This window comes from Sus scrofa, chromosome 12 (genome assembly GCF_000003025.6).
Source record: "Sus scrofa isolate TJ Tabasco breed Duroc chromosome 12, Sscrofa11.1, whole genome shotgun sequence".
NCBI classification, from domain to species: domain Eukaryota; kingdom Metazoa; phylum Chordata; class Mammalia; order Artiodactyla; family Suidae; genus Sus; species Sus scrofa.
Genome location: NC_010454.4, coordinates 11,776,844 through 11,789,029, shown reverse-complemented (window position 1 = coordinate 11,789,029; position 12,186 = coordinate 11,776,844). Strand labels below are relative to the sequence as shown.

The window sequence follows — 12,186 nt, the reverse complement described above, 5'->3', positions numbered from 1 at the left end:
CTCTTCACCATCCTCCCCCCGCCCCAAAGGTTACTGGTCACCGGGTCACATCGTTTGGCTGAGGTAGAGCCGAACTAGTGAACTGTTTAAAGGGCCACACAATTAGATGATGTAAACGAGTGTACAGAGCACGGATAACCGACAAGGTCGCACTGTAGAGCCCGGGGAACTACATTCACTATCCTGTGATAAACTATCGTGGAAAGAATATGAGAGAATACATGTATATATTCATATCTGAATCGCTTTGCTGAACAGCAGACATTACACAATGGTAAATCACTCACATTACCATTTTTTAAAAAGTAGGAGTTCCCCTTGTGGTTCAGTGGGTTAAGAACCCGACTGGTATCCATGAGCATGCAAGTTCGAGACCTGGCCTCCGTCAGTGGGTTATGTATCCGGCGTTGCCACAAACTGCCTCATAGGTCACAGACGCGGCTCGGATCTGCCGTTGCTGGGGCTGCAGCTCTAGCTCCGATTAGACCCCTAGCCTGGGAACTTCCATGTGCCACAGGTATGGCGCTAAAAAGCAAAAAATAAAGAAAGAAGTAAATAAATGAGCCGCACAGGCATCGTGGGTCTCAGGTCCCTGTCTGGAACGAGGACAGGAGACACTCATGTGTGGATCTGTTCTCTGCTACTGGGAAAGTTCTCTTAACCTCTCCAAGCCTCTCTTTCCTCCTCTGCCGAATTGAGCTAACAACCGAATCTATCCCAGAGCCCTTTGGAGGATCACGGGACAGTGAAAGGGAAGCACTGAGTGCATCACTGGTGCTCAAGAAATAGTTGCTGGGCTGATGACAGTGGTAAAGGGATTGCGAAAACCACATGCCCAGGCATGAGCCTCAGCCTGGCACTGGCTCAGGGCAGAGACAGCCCACCCTGCTGAAAAGCTGAAAACCCGTTGGAGGCTGACCCCCTCTAAAAGGTGCTTCTCAGGGGTAGGCAGGTCCCCTTTGCTTTCACAGGTCCTTTTTCTCTCCAGGCGCCTGCTGTGCACAGGGATAGGGGCCAGGAGAGCGACCCGGCAGAAGCATCCACAGGCCTGGTGACGGCGCCGTGTTGCTTTTTTTTGTCTTCTAGGAGACAATGGCCCGTGGGCTCAGAAGTGTGAGCTGGCAGGGAGTGTGGGGCCCTTCCTTGGATCGTGGCAGAGTCGTCAAGGTAAAGGGCTCATCTGGGCACGTCCCACGGCATTTCTGCTTCTGGGAGGAGCGGTTTATAGCCAGGCCTTGGGGCGTCCCTGTGAAAGAGGGACGTGTCACTCACCAGTCACCAGCTCCCAGAAAAGAAACAAAGTGGGTGGGAGAAAGTTCGCATTCAGCCGGGACCAGCCCTTTCTGTCCTCTCGTCCCAGGGCACCCACCTCTCCCGGACAAGCCAGACCTTCCAGCACATAGGCTTTGACTCTCTGTTTATCCTGACACCCTTGCCTGTCTTTCGCCCCCCCCCTTTTTTTAAATTTTCCTTTTTTGTGTACAGTCAACCCCTCATCCATCCAGCCACAATTCATTTCATTCATTCGAGAAACATGTAATGTACAGTGAGGCCAGGTTTTGATATGTATGGTCCCCAAACTTTAGTGGAGGGTAGGTAGTCGTAACTCCGCTTATGGATGAAAAACAAGAGAGGTTCAGAGAGGCTAAATAACATGCCTAGAGTCACACTGTTTGGGAGGACAGAGCTAGGCTTGCTTCCAAGCTAAATTTGGTGATCTCTTTACTATGCCATCGTGTCTCTCTCTATTTAAACACCCATGGAGTTCCCTGGTGGCCCAGGAGTTAAAGGACTGGTGGTGTCGGTGCCGTGGCTCAGGTTTGATCCCTAGTCCAGGAACTTCTGCATGTGGTGGGCACAGCCAAATAAAATAAATAAATACACAAGTAAACACCCCTTCGGCTCCCAGCTCAGTGCCCATCTGCTTTGGGAAGGCTTCCCCACAAGGACTTTGCTCTCTGAAAGAGCAGTCGTGCTGGGGACAATTTGGCAGTATGAACCAAAGCTTGACAAATATGGGTGCCCAGTGGTGCATTAATTCCTCCTTTAAGAATTGGCCTTCATGAAATGATTAGCCAAGTGCACAATGATGTATGTGAAGGAATGCTCCTTGCAGTAGGGTTTTTTTTTTTTTTTTAAATGATTGGACATAGCCCAAGTGTTCAGCAAAAGAGACATGCTCAAAGAATTTATGATACATTCATTTAAAGAAATACTAAGGAACCACTGAGAATGATGCCTATTATTGACCTGGAAACAGTTGCTTTCGTTGTTCCTGCTGTGGTGCAACAGGTGTCTCTGGAGTGCTGGGACACAGGTTCGATCCCTGGCCTGGCACAGTTGGTTAAGGATCCCACGTTGCCACAGCTGTGGCAGAGGTCACACCTGTGGCTCAGATCTGATCCTTGGCCCAGGAACTCTGTATGCCATGGGGCAGCCAAAAAAAGAAAAAAAAAATACTGTTACATTGAATTATGCAAGTCACAAAACCATATATAAAGTATGATTTTATTATATAAAAATAAATACGTGCTTTTTCAGAAAAAAATCTTGAGGGGGCAACAAAAGATAACAAAAGATTAATAATTACGTCTGGATGGGAAGGAATGTTTAAAATGTAATTTTTTCCTCCACATCCGTAGCATATAGAAGTTCCCAGGCCAGGGATCAAACCCATACCTCCGTAGCGACCCTGCCGAAGCAATTGGATTCTTAACCCACTGTGCCACAGCAAGAACTCACCACCTTTTATTTCTTAAAACAGATTGGTATTATTTGTATCCTAGAAAAATTAAAGATTGGCCATATTATCCCTGGGGGCTGGATTCCCCCTGCTGTCTGGCTTACTCCCGACCTATGGCCCCAGCTGTCTCCAGATTGAAGGACACAGACTCCCTTTCATACCAGTCTGGCAGAATATCTGTCGTTATCTAGAATCTGGAGCACTGGAGCAAACCACTGCTAGTGGGGAAAGGATGTGATTCAAATAATTGTCAACTTTAACCTAGTGTCCCTTGGATCAGGCCCCTGGGAACTTTACAGGTGAGAGGGAGGCTGCTGGGATGGTACCCACATCTTGTATCTGGAGATGGGTGATGGGAGATGGGAGAACTGGGGGCTGCCTCCCCCCCAACCCCCAAACCTGCGCAGTGGCCAGACCAGTTCATCTTTTTGCGTGTTGGTGGTCCTCTCTGGATTGATCTCTTTGGCCCCTCCAGTTCAAGAACATTGCAATCACAGTTCCTGTGGTGGCTCAGGGGTAACAAATCCCACTAGTTATAATTCATGAGGATGTGGGTTCGATCCCTGGCCTTGCTCAGTGCGTTAAGGATCCAGCATTGCTGTGAGCTGTGGTGTAGGTCACAGACGCAGCTTTGATCCTGCTCTGCTGTGGCTGTGGTGTAGGCTGGCAGCTGCAGCTCCAATTGGACCCCTAGCCTGAGAACTTCCATATGCCACAGGTGCAGCACTAAAAAAATAAAAAAAAAAAATAATAAAAGAACCACTGTAATTGAGTTCTGGTTCCTGGAGAGCTGAAAATATGCTAGGACTGAAAGTGGATAGAAATGTGTCTGGTACCTTCAGCAATAGCCTAGAGAAATACAGCGCCAACTGGGAGTGGTCTTTTGTGTGTTTGTTTTGTTCGTTTGTTTCATTTTTTTGTCTTTTGCCTTTTTAGGGCAGCACCCGCGGCATATGGAAGTTCCCAGGCTAGGGGCTGAATTGGAGCTGCAGCTGCCAGCCTACACCACAGCCACAGCAATGCCAGATCGGAGCCCCGTCTCCGACCTACACTACAGCTTACAGCAACGCTGGATCCTTAACCCACTGAGCAAGGGCAGGGATCGAACCCGCAACCTCATTGTTCCTAGTCGGATTCATTAACCACTGCACCACGACGGGAACTCCTGGGAGTGTTCTTTTGCATGAGCTCTTTGTAGTTCCTCCTCTCTGTACGTGGGCTGCCCTCAAACCAGGCTTCCACCTTCAGTGCTCAGTAGGAAGAGCTGGAATCGACTCTCAAGGGTCCGAATCCCGAAGGCATGGTCTAGACCGAGCATGAGGGGTAACACTCGGTCAGGTAGTGGCTCCTCAGTGGGAATCATTGTTTCCTAAGAAGATGACCCCTGATCTCCTATCTGAGGACCTGCCTTACCTTCTCTCTTCTCCCCCTTGGAGGCAGTTTTAGTGAACCAGGCTTAAAAGTGTGGACCGTGACCCCATTTGTTGATGGGAGCACTTTATGTTATGAGAAACACACTCATTATGCAAACTCCATCCCTCCTTTCCATCTCTCCTTTCCTTCTGTTTGTTCAACACCTACTATGTGCTGGGAACTGTGCTCAGTGCTGGGGACACAAGGATCAGCAAAGTCCCTGGCTTTAAAGAATGACAAACTAGAGCAGACTTTAATGTGTAGATGGTCCCCTGGGGATCCTACGCTCAGTAGGTCTGTCTTAGCATGGAATGTTGCATTTTGAACAAACTCCTGGGTGATGCTGATGCCACCGGTCTAGGGACCACACTTTGAGAACCATCAATTTATTTATTTAGTCTTTTTTTTTTGGCTGTGGCATACAGCTGCTTCATATGGGATCTCAGCTCCCAGACCAGGGATCGAACCCAGGCCATAGCAGTGAAAGTGCCTAATCCTAACCACTAGGCTACCAAGGAAGTCCCGAAGAACAATCAATGTATTTATTTCTTAAATTTTTTTTGAGGGGGGGGGCTGCACCTGCGGCATATGGAAGTTCTAGGCTAGGGGTTGATTTGGAGCTGCAACCATAGTAATGTGGGATCTGAGCCACATCTGTGACCTACACCACATCTCATGGCAATGCCGGATCCTTAACCCACTGAGCAAGGCCAGGGATTGAACCTGTGCCCTTATGGATGCTAGTTGGGTTTGTTACCACTGAACCATAGCACGAAGTCCGAGAACCTCAATTTAGAATATCCACACTAGACCATGTGAATCTAAAGTCATCTGAGACTAGAACTTTCAGATCTAGACCAGTGATTAACAGGTGTGGTCCAAGGACCAGCAGCATCAGTACCACCTGAGAACTTGTTAGCAATGAAAGTTCTAGCAAAGCAAATTCTGATTCCTACCTAATCAGAAACTCTGAGAGTTCCTTTTGTGGCATGGTGGGTTAAGGTTCTAGCATTGCTGCAGCTATGATGTAGGCCACAGTGACAGTTCAGATTTGATTCCTGACCCAGGAATTTCCATATGCTTTTTCCATATGTGCCAAAAACTAAGTGGGTTTGTTGTCTGGGTTAACAAGCATTGTCAAGGATGTGAAGAAAAGGGAACCCTCATACACTGTTAGTGGAAATGTAAATTGGTGCAGCTACTGTGGAGAACAGAATAGAGGTTCCTCGAAAAATAAAAATAGTGCTACCATACAATCTAGCAATTCTACTCCTGGGTATTTACCCGAAGAAAACAAAAATGCTAATTTGAAAAGATGCGTGCACTCCTATGTTCCTTGAAGCATTATTTATGATAGCCAAAATATGCAAGCAACCTAAGTGTCCATTGATAAATGAATGGATAGAGAAGACGTCAGGTATATACAGAATGGAATATTATTTAGCCATGACAAAGAATGAAATCCTGCCATTTGCAACAACGTGGATGGACCTAGAGGGTATTATGTAAGTGACATTAAGTCAGACAGAGAAAGAAAAATACTGTATGATATCACTTGTATGTACAGTCTAAAAAAGAAACAAATGAAGAAACCTAAGATAGAAACAGAGTCATTGATACAGAGAACACACACGTGGTTGTCAGAGGGGAGGGGTGTGGAGGGAAGAGAGAAATAAGCGAGGGAGATCCAGAAGTGAACACTTCCAGCTGCAAAACAAATGAGTCACAGGAATGACATGTACAGAATGTGGCAGATAGTTAATAATTGTAAAATATCTTTGTATGGTGACAGATGACTAGACTTCTGATGATCATTTTGATCTGAATAAACATATCAACCCCCTGGGTCGTGCACCAGGAACTGACAGAAGAGTTGCAGATCAATCACACTTCAAAACCAAACAAACCCGTAGAAAAAGAGATCATATTTGTGGCAGGTGAGGGGCAGGAGGGAGACTTGGATGAAGGCAGGCAGAAGGTACAAACTTCAAGGTATAAGATAACTAACTGCGAGGGATGGAAGGTACATCATGATAAGTATAATTAACCCTGCTCCATGTTACGTGTGTCCAGAGAGTAAATCCGAAGAGGTCTCATCACAAGGAACAATGTCTGTTCTCATGCTTCGATGTTGTATCTTTATGAGATGATGCAGGGTCACTAAATGTCCTGCGACAGTCATGTCACGATGTAGCTAAGTGACGTCCCTAGGCTACGCACCTTGCAGGTATACAGGGACCATATGTTAACTATGTTTCAGTAAAACTGGAAAGGACAGAAGAGAAGAGAGAGAGAGAGAAGAACCTGGGGATAGGTCTTGGCCGTCTGTGTTTTTATTGATTTCTTTGTTTATTGATTTGGGGGCCACACATGCAGAAGTTCCTGGGGCGGGGATTAAACCCTCGCCGCAGCGGTGACCATGTAGGAATTCTTAACCTGCTGAGCCACCAGGGAACTCCTGGCCATCTGTGTTTTAACAAATCCTTCAGGTGACCTTGATGCAGGTTAAAATATGCCAGGCGCTAACCGTCTATATGATTATTTTCTTATATTAACATTAAAATCGGGTGCCTTGGTCACGCTGGCCACACTTCAAGGGCTCAGAAGCTGCGTGGCGCTGGTGGAGCTTGTAAATATAGCACGTTTTCATCACTGCAGAAAGTGCTCTTGGGCAGAGCTGGGAGCAGAGGTGAGTGGAGGAACCCCGGGATGGAGGGGAGCGCAGGGCCTTCTCGTCGACCTGGGAGGGCAGCGGAGGCTTCCCTGAGTGGTTTGAGTGCCCAGCTGCCTGTGTGTCTGGAACGCGTGGGAGCAGATTGAGTAGAGAGACAGGGAAAGCTGGGGCCAGTGTTCAGAGGTCTTTTCTTTCACGTGAACACTTTTGAGTCTTAATTCTAAGGAAATGGAGCACTGTGGAAGCATTTTTAAGAAAGTGACATTCCATTTTTTTTTTTTTTTTCTTTTTAGGGTCGCACCTGCAGCCTATGGAAGTTCCTGGGCCAGGAGTCCAATCCTAACTACATCTGTGATCACTGCTGCAGCTCATGGCAACACTGGATCCTTAATCCACTGAGTCGTAATAGGAACTCCTGACGTTTCATTTTTTAAATGGAGGGGAGAGGCGTTCCCTGGGTTAAGTGGGTTAAGGAGCTGGTGTTGTCACTGCTGGGGGTCTGGTTGCTGCTGTGGTGTGGGTTTGATCTCTGGCCCAGGAACTTCCGCATGCCTCAGGTATGACCAAAAAAAGAAAAAAGGAAAAGAAAAAAAATAACAAAATGGAGGGGAGGTTCATGTTAACATAAAATTAGCCCTTTAAATTGTACGATTCAGGGGTATTTAGCACATTGACAAGGTTGTGCAAATATCACCGCTGCTGAGTCCCGCCAGATTCTCAACACCCCCAAGAAATTCCCTATACACTTTATTTTATTTTATTTTATTTTATGGCTGCACCCGGGGCATATGGAAGTTCCTAGGCCAGGGATTAAATCTCAGCCACAGCTGCGGCAACGTGGGATCCTTTAACCCACTGGGGCTTTAATGCAGTGATGCACATAAATACCAAATGCTGGGGATCAAACCCATGCCTCCACAGCCACCCGAGGGCCCCTGCAATCGGGTTCTTAACCCACTGTGCCACAGCGGGCGCTCCCGTGAATTCCCCAGACACTTTAAACACTCCATTGCCCACTTCCCCTGGGGCATTGTTCAGTTTTCCGAGACCTCTCTAACATCCTTGGGGTTGTGTCTAGGGAGCCAGGCAAGGGCTAGACTCATTTCTCCTGAGCCCAAGATGATAAATAAGAGAAGCGCGAGACAGGATCTCCAGGCATACCCCCCCGTTCAAACAGCGCCAGGGCCAGAGGCCTCAGCCATCATTATGCCAGCCGCCTGGTGGGTCAGACGAGGAAACTGAGGCTGGTGGGGGGAGGTGGCGGGCTTTCCGCAGGCCAGCCTCTGAGGGAGGAGGCCCCCCGCGTTCGACCACCGCCGGCTCATCTCATTCCTTCACTCACGTGACTGGGATTCCTCACATCTCGTTACACCCGACCAGCTGTTGAACCATCTGGAAAATCCTGTCTTACTGCTGTGGACCCCGCGGTAGTTAAGGAAAATCTTCTTAGCCCCTGTGGGAGGCGGAGTGTGGTGGTGGGGGAAGGATGGGTTTGCAGGCTTGGGTCTCGACTCAGTTTAGGAACTGGTCCCCAGCGGCCCCCTGCCCCTTCTGGCCCGTTTCCTCCTCTGTGATGCTGGTGCAGGCCCACCGCATGGGACTGTGCGTTGGGGGGGGAGGCAACCGGGATACTGCCTGGGGCGGGGCGGGGTGTACGCAGCCTGGAGCCTGGCCTCCACTGTCCCCTGTAAGACGCCAGTTCTTCACTGCCAACCAAAGCAAACGGAGGCTCCTCCACCAAGAGAAGAATTGGAAAAAACGCCCTGAGAAAGATTTTCCTACTGAAGCACACGGGCGACTTAAATAACATATGGAGCGCTTGACAAGTGTTCTGGGCCTCCAGCTGGGGAATCTTTGCTCTGAAGCTGGATTTCATTCCTCTCAAGATAACACCCTTTTAGGGTGCAAGGCCTTGCACAGATGCTGTGGCTGGATGCGGTATCCGTGGCACAGAGCACTTGCATTTGGGGCAGGGGGCTGGAACTGGATGCTGTGCGCTTCTTTGCTCAGGAGGTTCTGAAAGCAAACGTTGCTTAGGAGGCAATGCTTCCCCTCCTCATTCTCCAGAGCAGCTCCCTGTCAACTCATCCACAACTTTCTTGCTCCTCTCTGCCCAGCATGCTGCCAGGGGGGCTCTGGGAAGCCAGGCAGAGCCCCCTTGGGTGGAAGGGGTGTGGCCAGGGGCCTTGGGTCACGGGAGAGGCGCTGGGGGTCTGTCTGGACCAGCTGCCCTTCCTCACTCAAGTTTCTTGTCCACGGGATGCCTGCATATTCTGCTGTAAAGGGGGCCGGTCCCGAGAGTAGATGAAAGAGAGGAGACAGTCCATGTTTTCGCAACCGAGGAGGACAAACAGTACCCAGAGCCCTGCTTCTCTCTCCCCGCAGCCAGCCCAGTACATCAGGCCACGCGCTGCCTTCCCCTGTTCCCAGGGCCCCCGGCCCCCCTCCCTGTCTTCCCTTCCCTTTCCTGGCCCGGCCGCTTTGCTCAGCTGATGGGATGAGGCAGCGTCTCCTGGAGTCATCCTTTTACCCCGTGCTGGAGGGAGGAGGCTCCAGTGGGCTTGGCTTGTTCCCTGCAGGGGTGAGGAGGAACTGGGGGGGGCGGGGGGGGCATGGCAGAGCCGCCTCGCCTCCTCCCAGACAAAGCAGCCGGCCCTGAGCCCTCGGCCCCAGCGCAGGCCTGGCTCAGAGCAGCCGTCCCTCCTGTCCCCCCCACCCCAGACCCTGTTTCCGCCCCGGGACGGGATCAACACCTTGTTTGTCCCCTCACGGTCGGCTCCTCTGTCTGGAAAATCTTTTCTTGTTTTATTTGAAGAGCAGAACTGTTCCTTCCTCCTCCTTGGTGATGAGCAAACATGCTGTTGGACTTGGCACCCTCGCCTTCGAGGAGACCTTGGTTGTAATTTGATGCTATCAGGTTGTTACATAACCCATCCCCCTGGGAAGCGGCCGCTACATCCCGGGCCTTCTGTCCAGGTGGGGACAGGATTTAGGACGGAGAAGGGTCAGAGGTGGGGCTGCGTGAGGGAGCCAGGGACAAGGGGTGATGGCCTTTGGGCCCAGATGGGGGCCTGGCCAGCTGATAGGGACGCAGTGGAAGGCCAGTTGTCTTCTTCCCGGCCACAGGCCACCAGGCTTGGAAGGTCCCCATCACCACACTCACGGCCACTCCAGGCCAGCCAGAGTCCTCGATCCCCACGGAGGCCCGGCTGCCCTGTGTTTCTAGAAAACTAGCCTGTGCACTCCGGGTATCTGTGGCAAGGTCATGTATTTATATTTAGAAATGAAGCCTGCTTCTTGAGAAGGTTACAGAATGTGTGCTCCCCAGAACAGGCGTGTTCTCCTACCCGAGTCACAAATACACATGCCTTTGGGGGCCAGGCAGGTAATATCAAGGAACAAACGTTTGTTTTTGTCTGTTGGCAGACAGCCTTAAGGGTTCAGTAAATTGGAGAGAGGGCTCTGTCTAATGACAGTCAAAATTAGTTTAAAAACAAAAACAAAAACAAAAAACGACGATTCTTGCCAAAACCAAGTGGTCGGGGGCTGAATTCAGCGTCTGGGTTGCCAGGTTGCAACTTCTGCTATTTTCTCTCTGTAGGTAATTTGGTTTTGTGTGGGGTCTGTTTTGGGTTTTTTGTTTTGGTTTGGTTTTTTTTGGATTGCATTCATCGGGCACTTCCGTGGCAGGCCCCTTGCCAAAGGCCCTTGCTTAGATCTTTATATACATTGTCTTACGTAACTTTCCCCACAATCCCTTGAGATCAGTACACCCCTTTCCGGCTGAGGACATTGAGACAGAGGAAGGGTGAGAATTCTGCCCAAGACCTCACAATGAGCAAGCAGCCTCTTGTTTCCCCTCCTACTACTATTTCTTAAACTCTGGTCCTCAGAGGTGGGTGTCAGAATGACCCGGGATCAGAGCCCCACCCCAGGCGTAATACATCTCTGGGGGTCCTCCTGGTGGCGCCGGGTGCTAAGAACCTGGCCAGCCTCCGTCTTAGCCACCCTGCCTTTCTGACTCAGGGAAAGAGGACTTTCGGGCTCTTTCTGGGAAGGACCGCTTTTCCTCCGCGTAGGTCGCAGTGCATCCTCCTCCGTCTGCCCTTTTCTCGATGTATCACGGAACATGCCCCTTCGCCGCTGCAGCCAGGGAAGAACAAGTAAGCAAATTTATGAATCATGGTTCTGTTTATATTTTGGTTGCTGAGGCTAAATATTTATTGCTTTAAGTAAGAGGGTTCTGCCTTAATTAGAGTCATAACTAACCACAAGGGCCTTGAAATGCATTCTTATGACCAGGAGACATGCATTTCTCAACAGAAAGCCGAACGCCACCGACACTTTGAATGTGCCGGTGCCGTGGATCCAAGGAGGAAGGTTGTGCTCCGCTAACGAGTGGCTTCTGAAATTACAAAGGGCAGATTTTAATGTGTGGACTTAGCTACTGCTCCTACGTCTAGGGTCCCCTTTACGATCCCGTGGCGTGAAGGTAGAGAGGTGTGGGCCATGCAAAACCGGTCATCACAAAGCACAGGAGGCGTTCCCGTTGTGGCGCAGTGGTTAACGAATCCAACGAGGAACCATGAGGTTGGGGGTTCGATCCCTGGCCTTGCTCAGTGGGTTGGGGATCCAGCCTTGCCGTGAGCTGTGGTGTAGGCTGGTGGCTACAGTTCCGATTAGACCCCTAGCCTGGGAACCTCCATATGCCGTGGGAGCGGCCCTAGAAAAGGCAAAAAGACAAAAATAAAAAATAAAATAAAACACACACAAGCTACAGTTAGTTCCGCAATGCATTTTGTCCAGTTTTTGATTTTGCCCTTTGGTCTCTTCACCCGTGCCCTGAAACGGGCGCGCTCTGCATTAAATCACCTGGAGAATGTTATGAGGAACTGATATCCAGGCCCCACCCCAGGCCAGTTAAATCATAATCTCTGGGAAAGGGACCGTGGCATGGGTATTTCTTCAGAGCTCCCCTCGTGATTCGAATATACGTGCCAGGATGGGAACCGCTGCCCTAGTAGGCCCTAGAAGATTTAATGGGTCAGGGTGCTGGCTGAGAGGTTTGACTTGGATTCAAATCCTGACTCTATGGTTTCCTTGCTGTGTGACCTTGGGCAAATTACTTAACCTCTCTGAGCTTCAACTTCTTCATCTGAAAGATGGGGATAATCATGCTGAGCTCCCACAGCGGTCATAAGGATTAAGTGAGATAATGCAGGGAGGCACTTAGCAATATACTTAGGTGCACTGAGTTCTTAGGAAGGGCTCAGTCTATAGGGGACATCATTGTTCTGTTATTTTTATGTTTACCTTGGGGTGAGTTTCCATTAGCATCAACCCTGGAGACCCCCAG

The 12,186-nt window shown here is 49.7% G+C and overlaps 1 protein-coding gene across 9 annotated transcripts in view; it reads left to right on the top strand.

The window, feature by feature from the left end:
- ARSG (arylsulfatase G) overlaps positions 1 to 12,186 on the top strand; it is a 130,915-nt gene that overhangs the window by 93,815 nt on the left and 24,914 nt on the right. For all 9 annotated transcript variants that reach the window (XR_002337053.1, XR_001304384.2, XR_001304385.2 and 6 more), the window contains exon 8: positions 1,087 to 1,167. Coding sequence is in view for 6 of the 9 variants with exons in the window: in XM_021066718.1 (XP_020922377.1) it covers positions 1,087 to 1,167 (81 nt within the window). In the remaining 3 variants the exon portion in view is untranslated. The remainder of the gene's footprint in view (positions 1 to 1,086; positions 1,168 to 12,186) is intronic.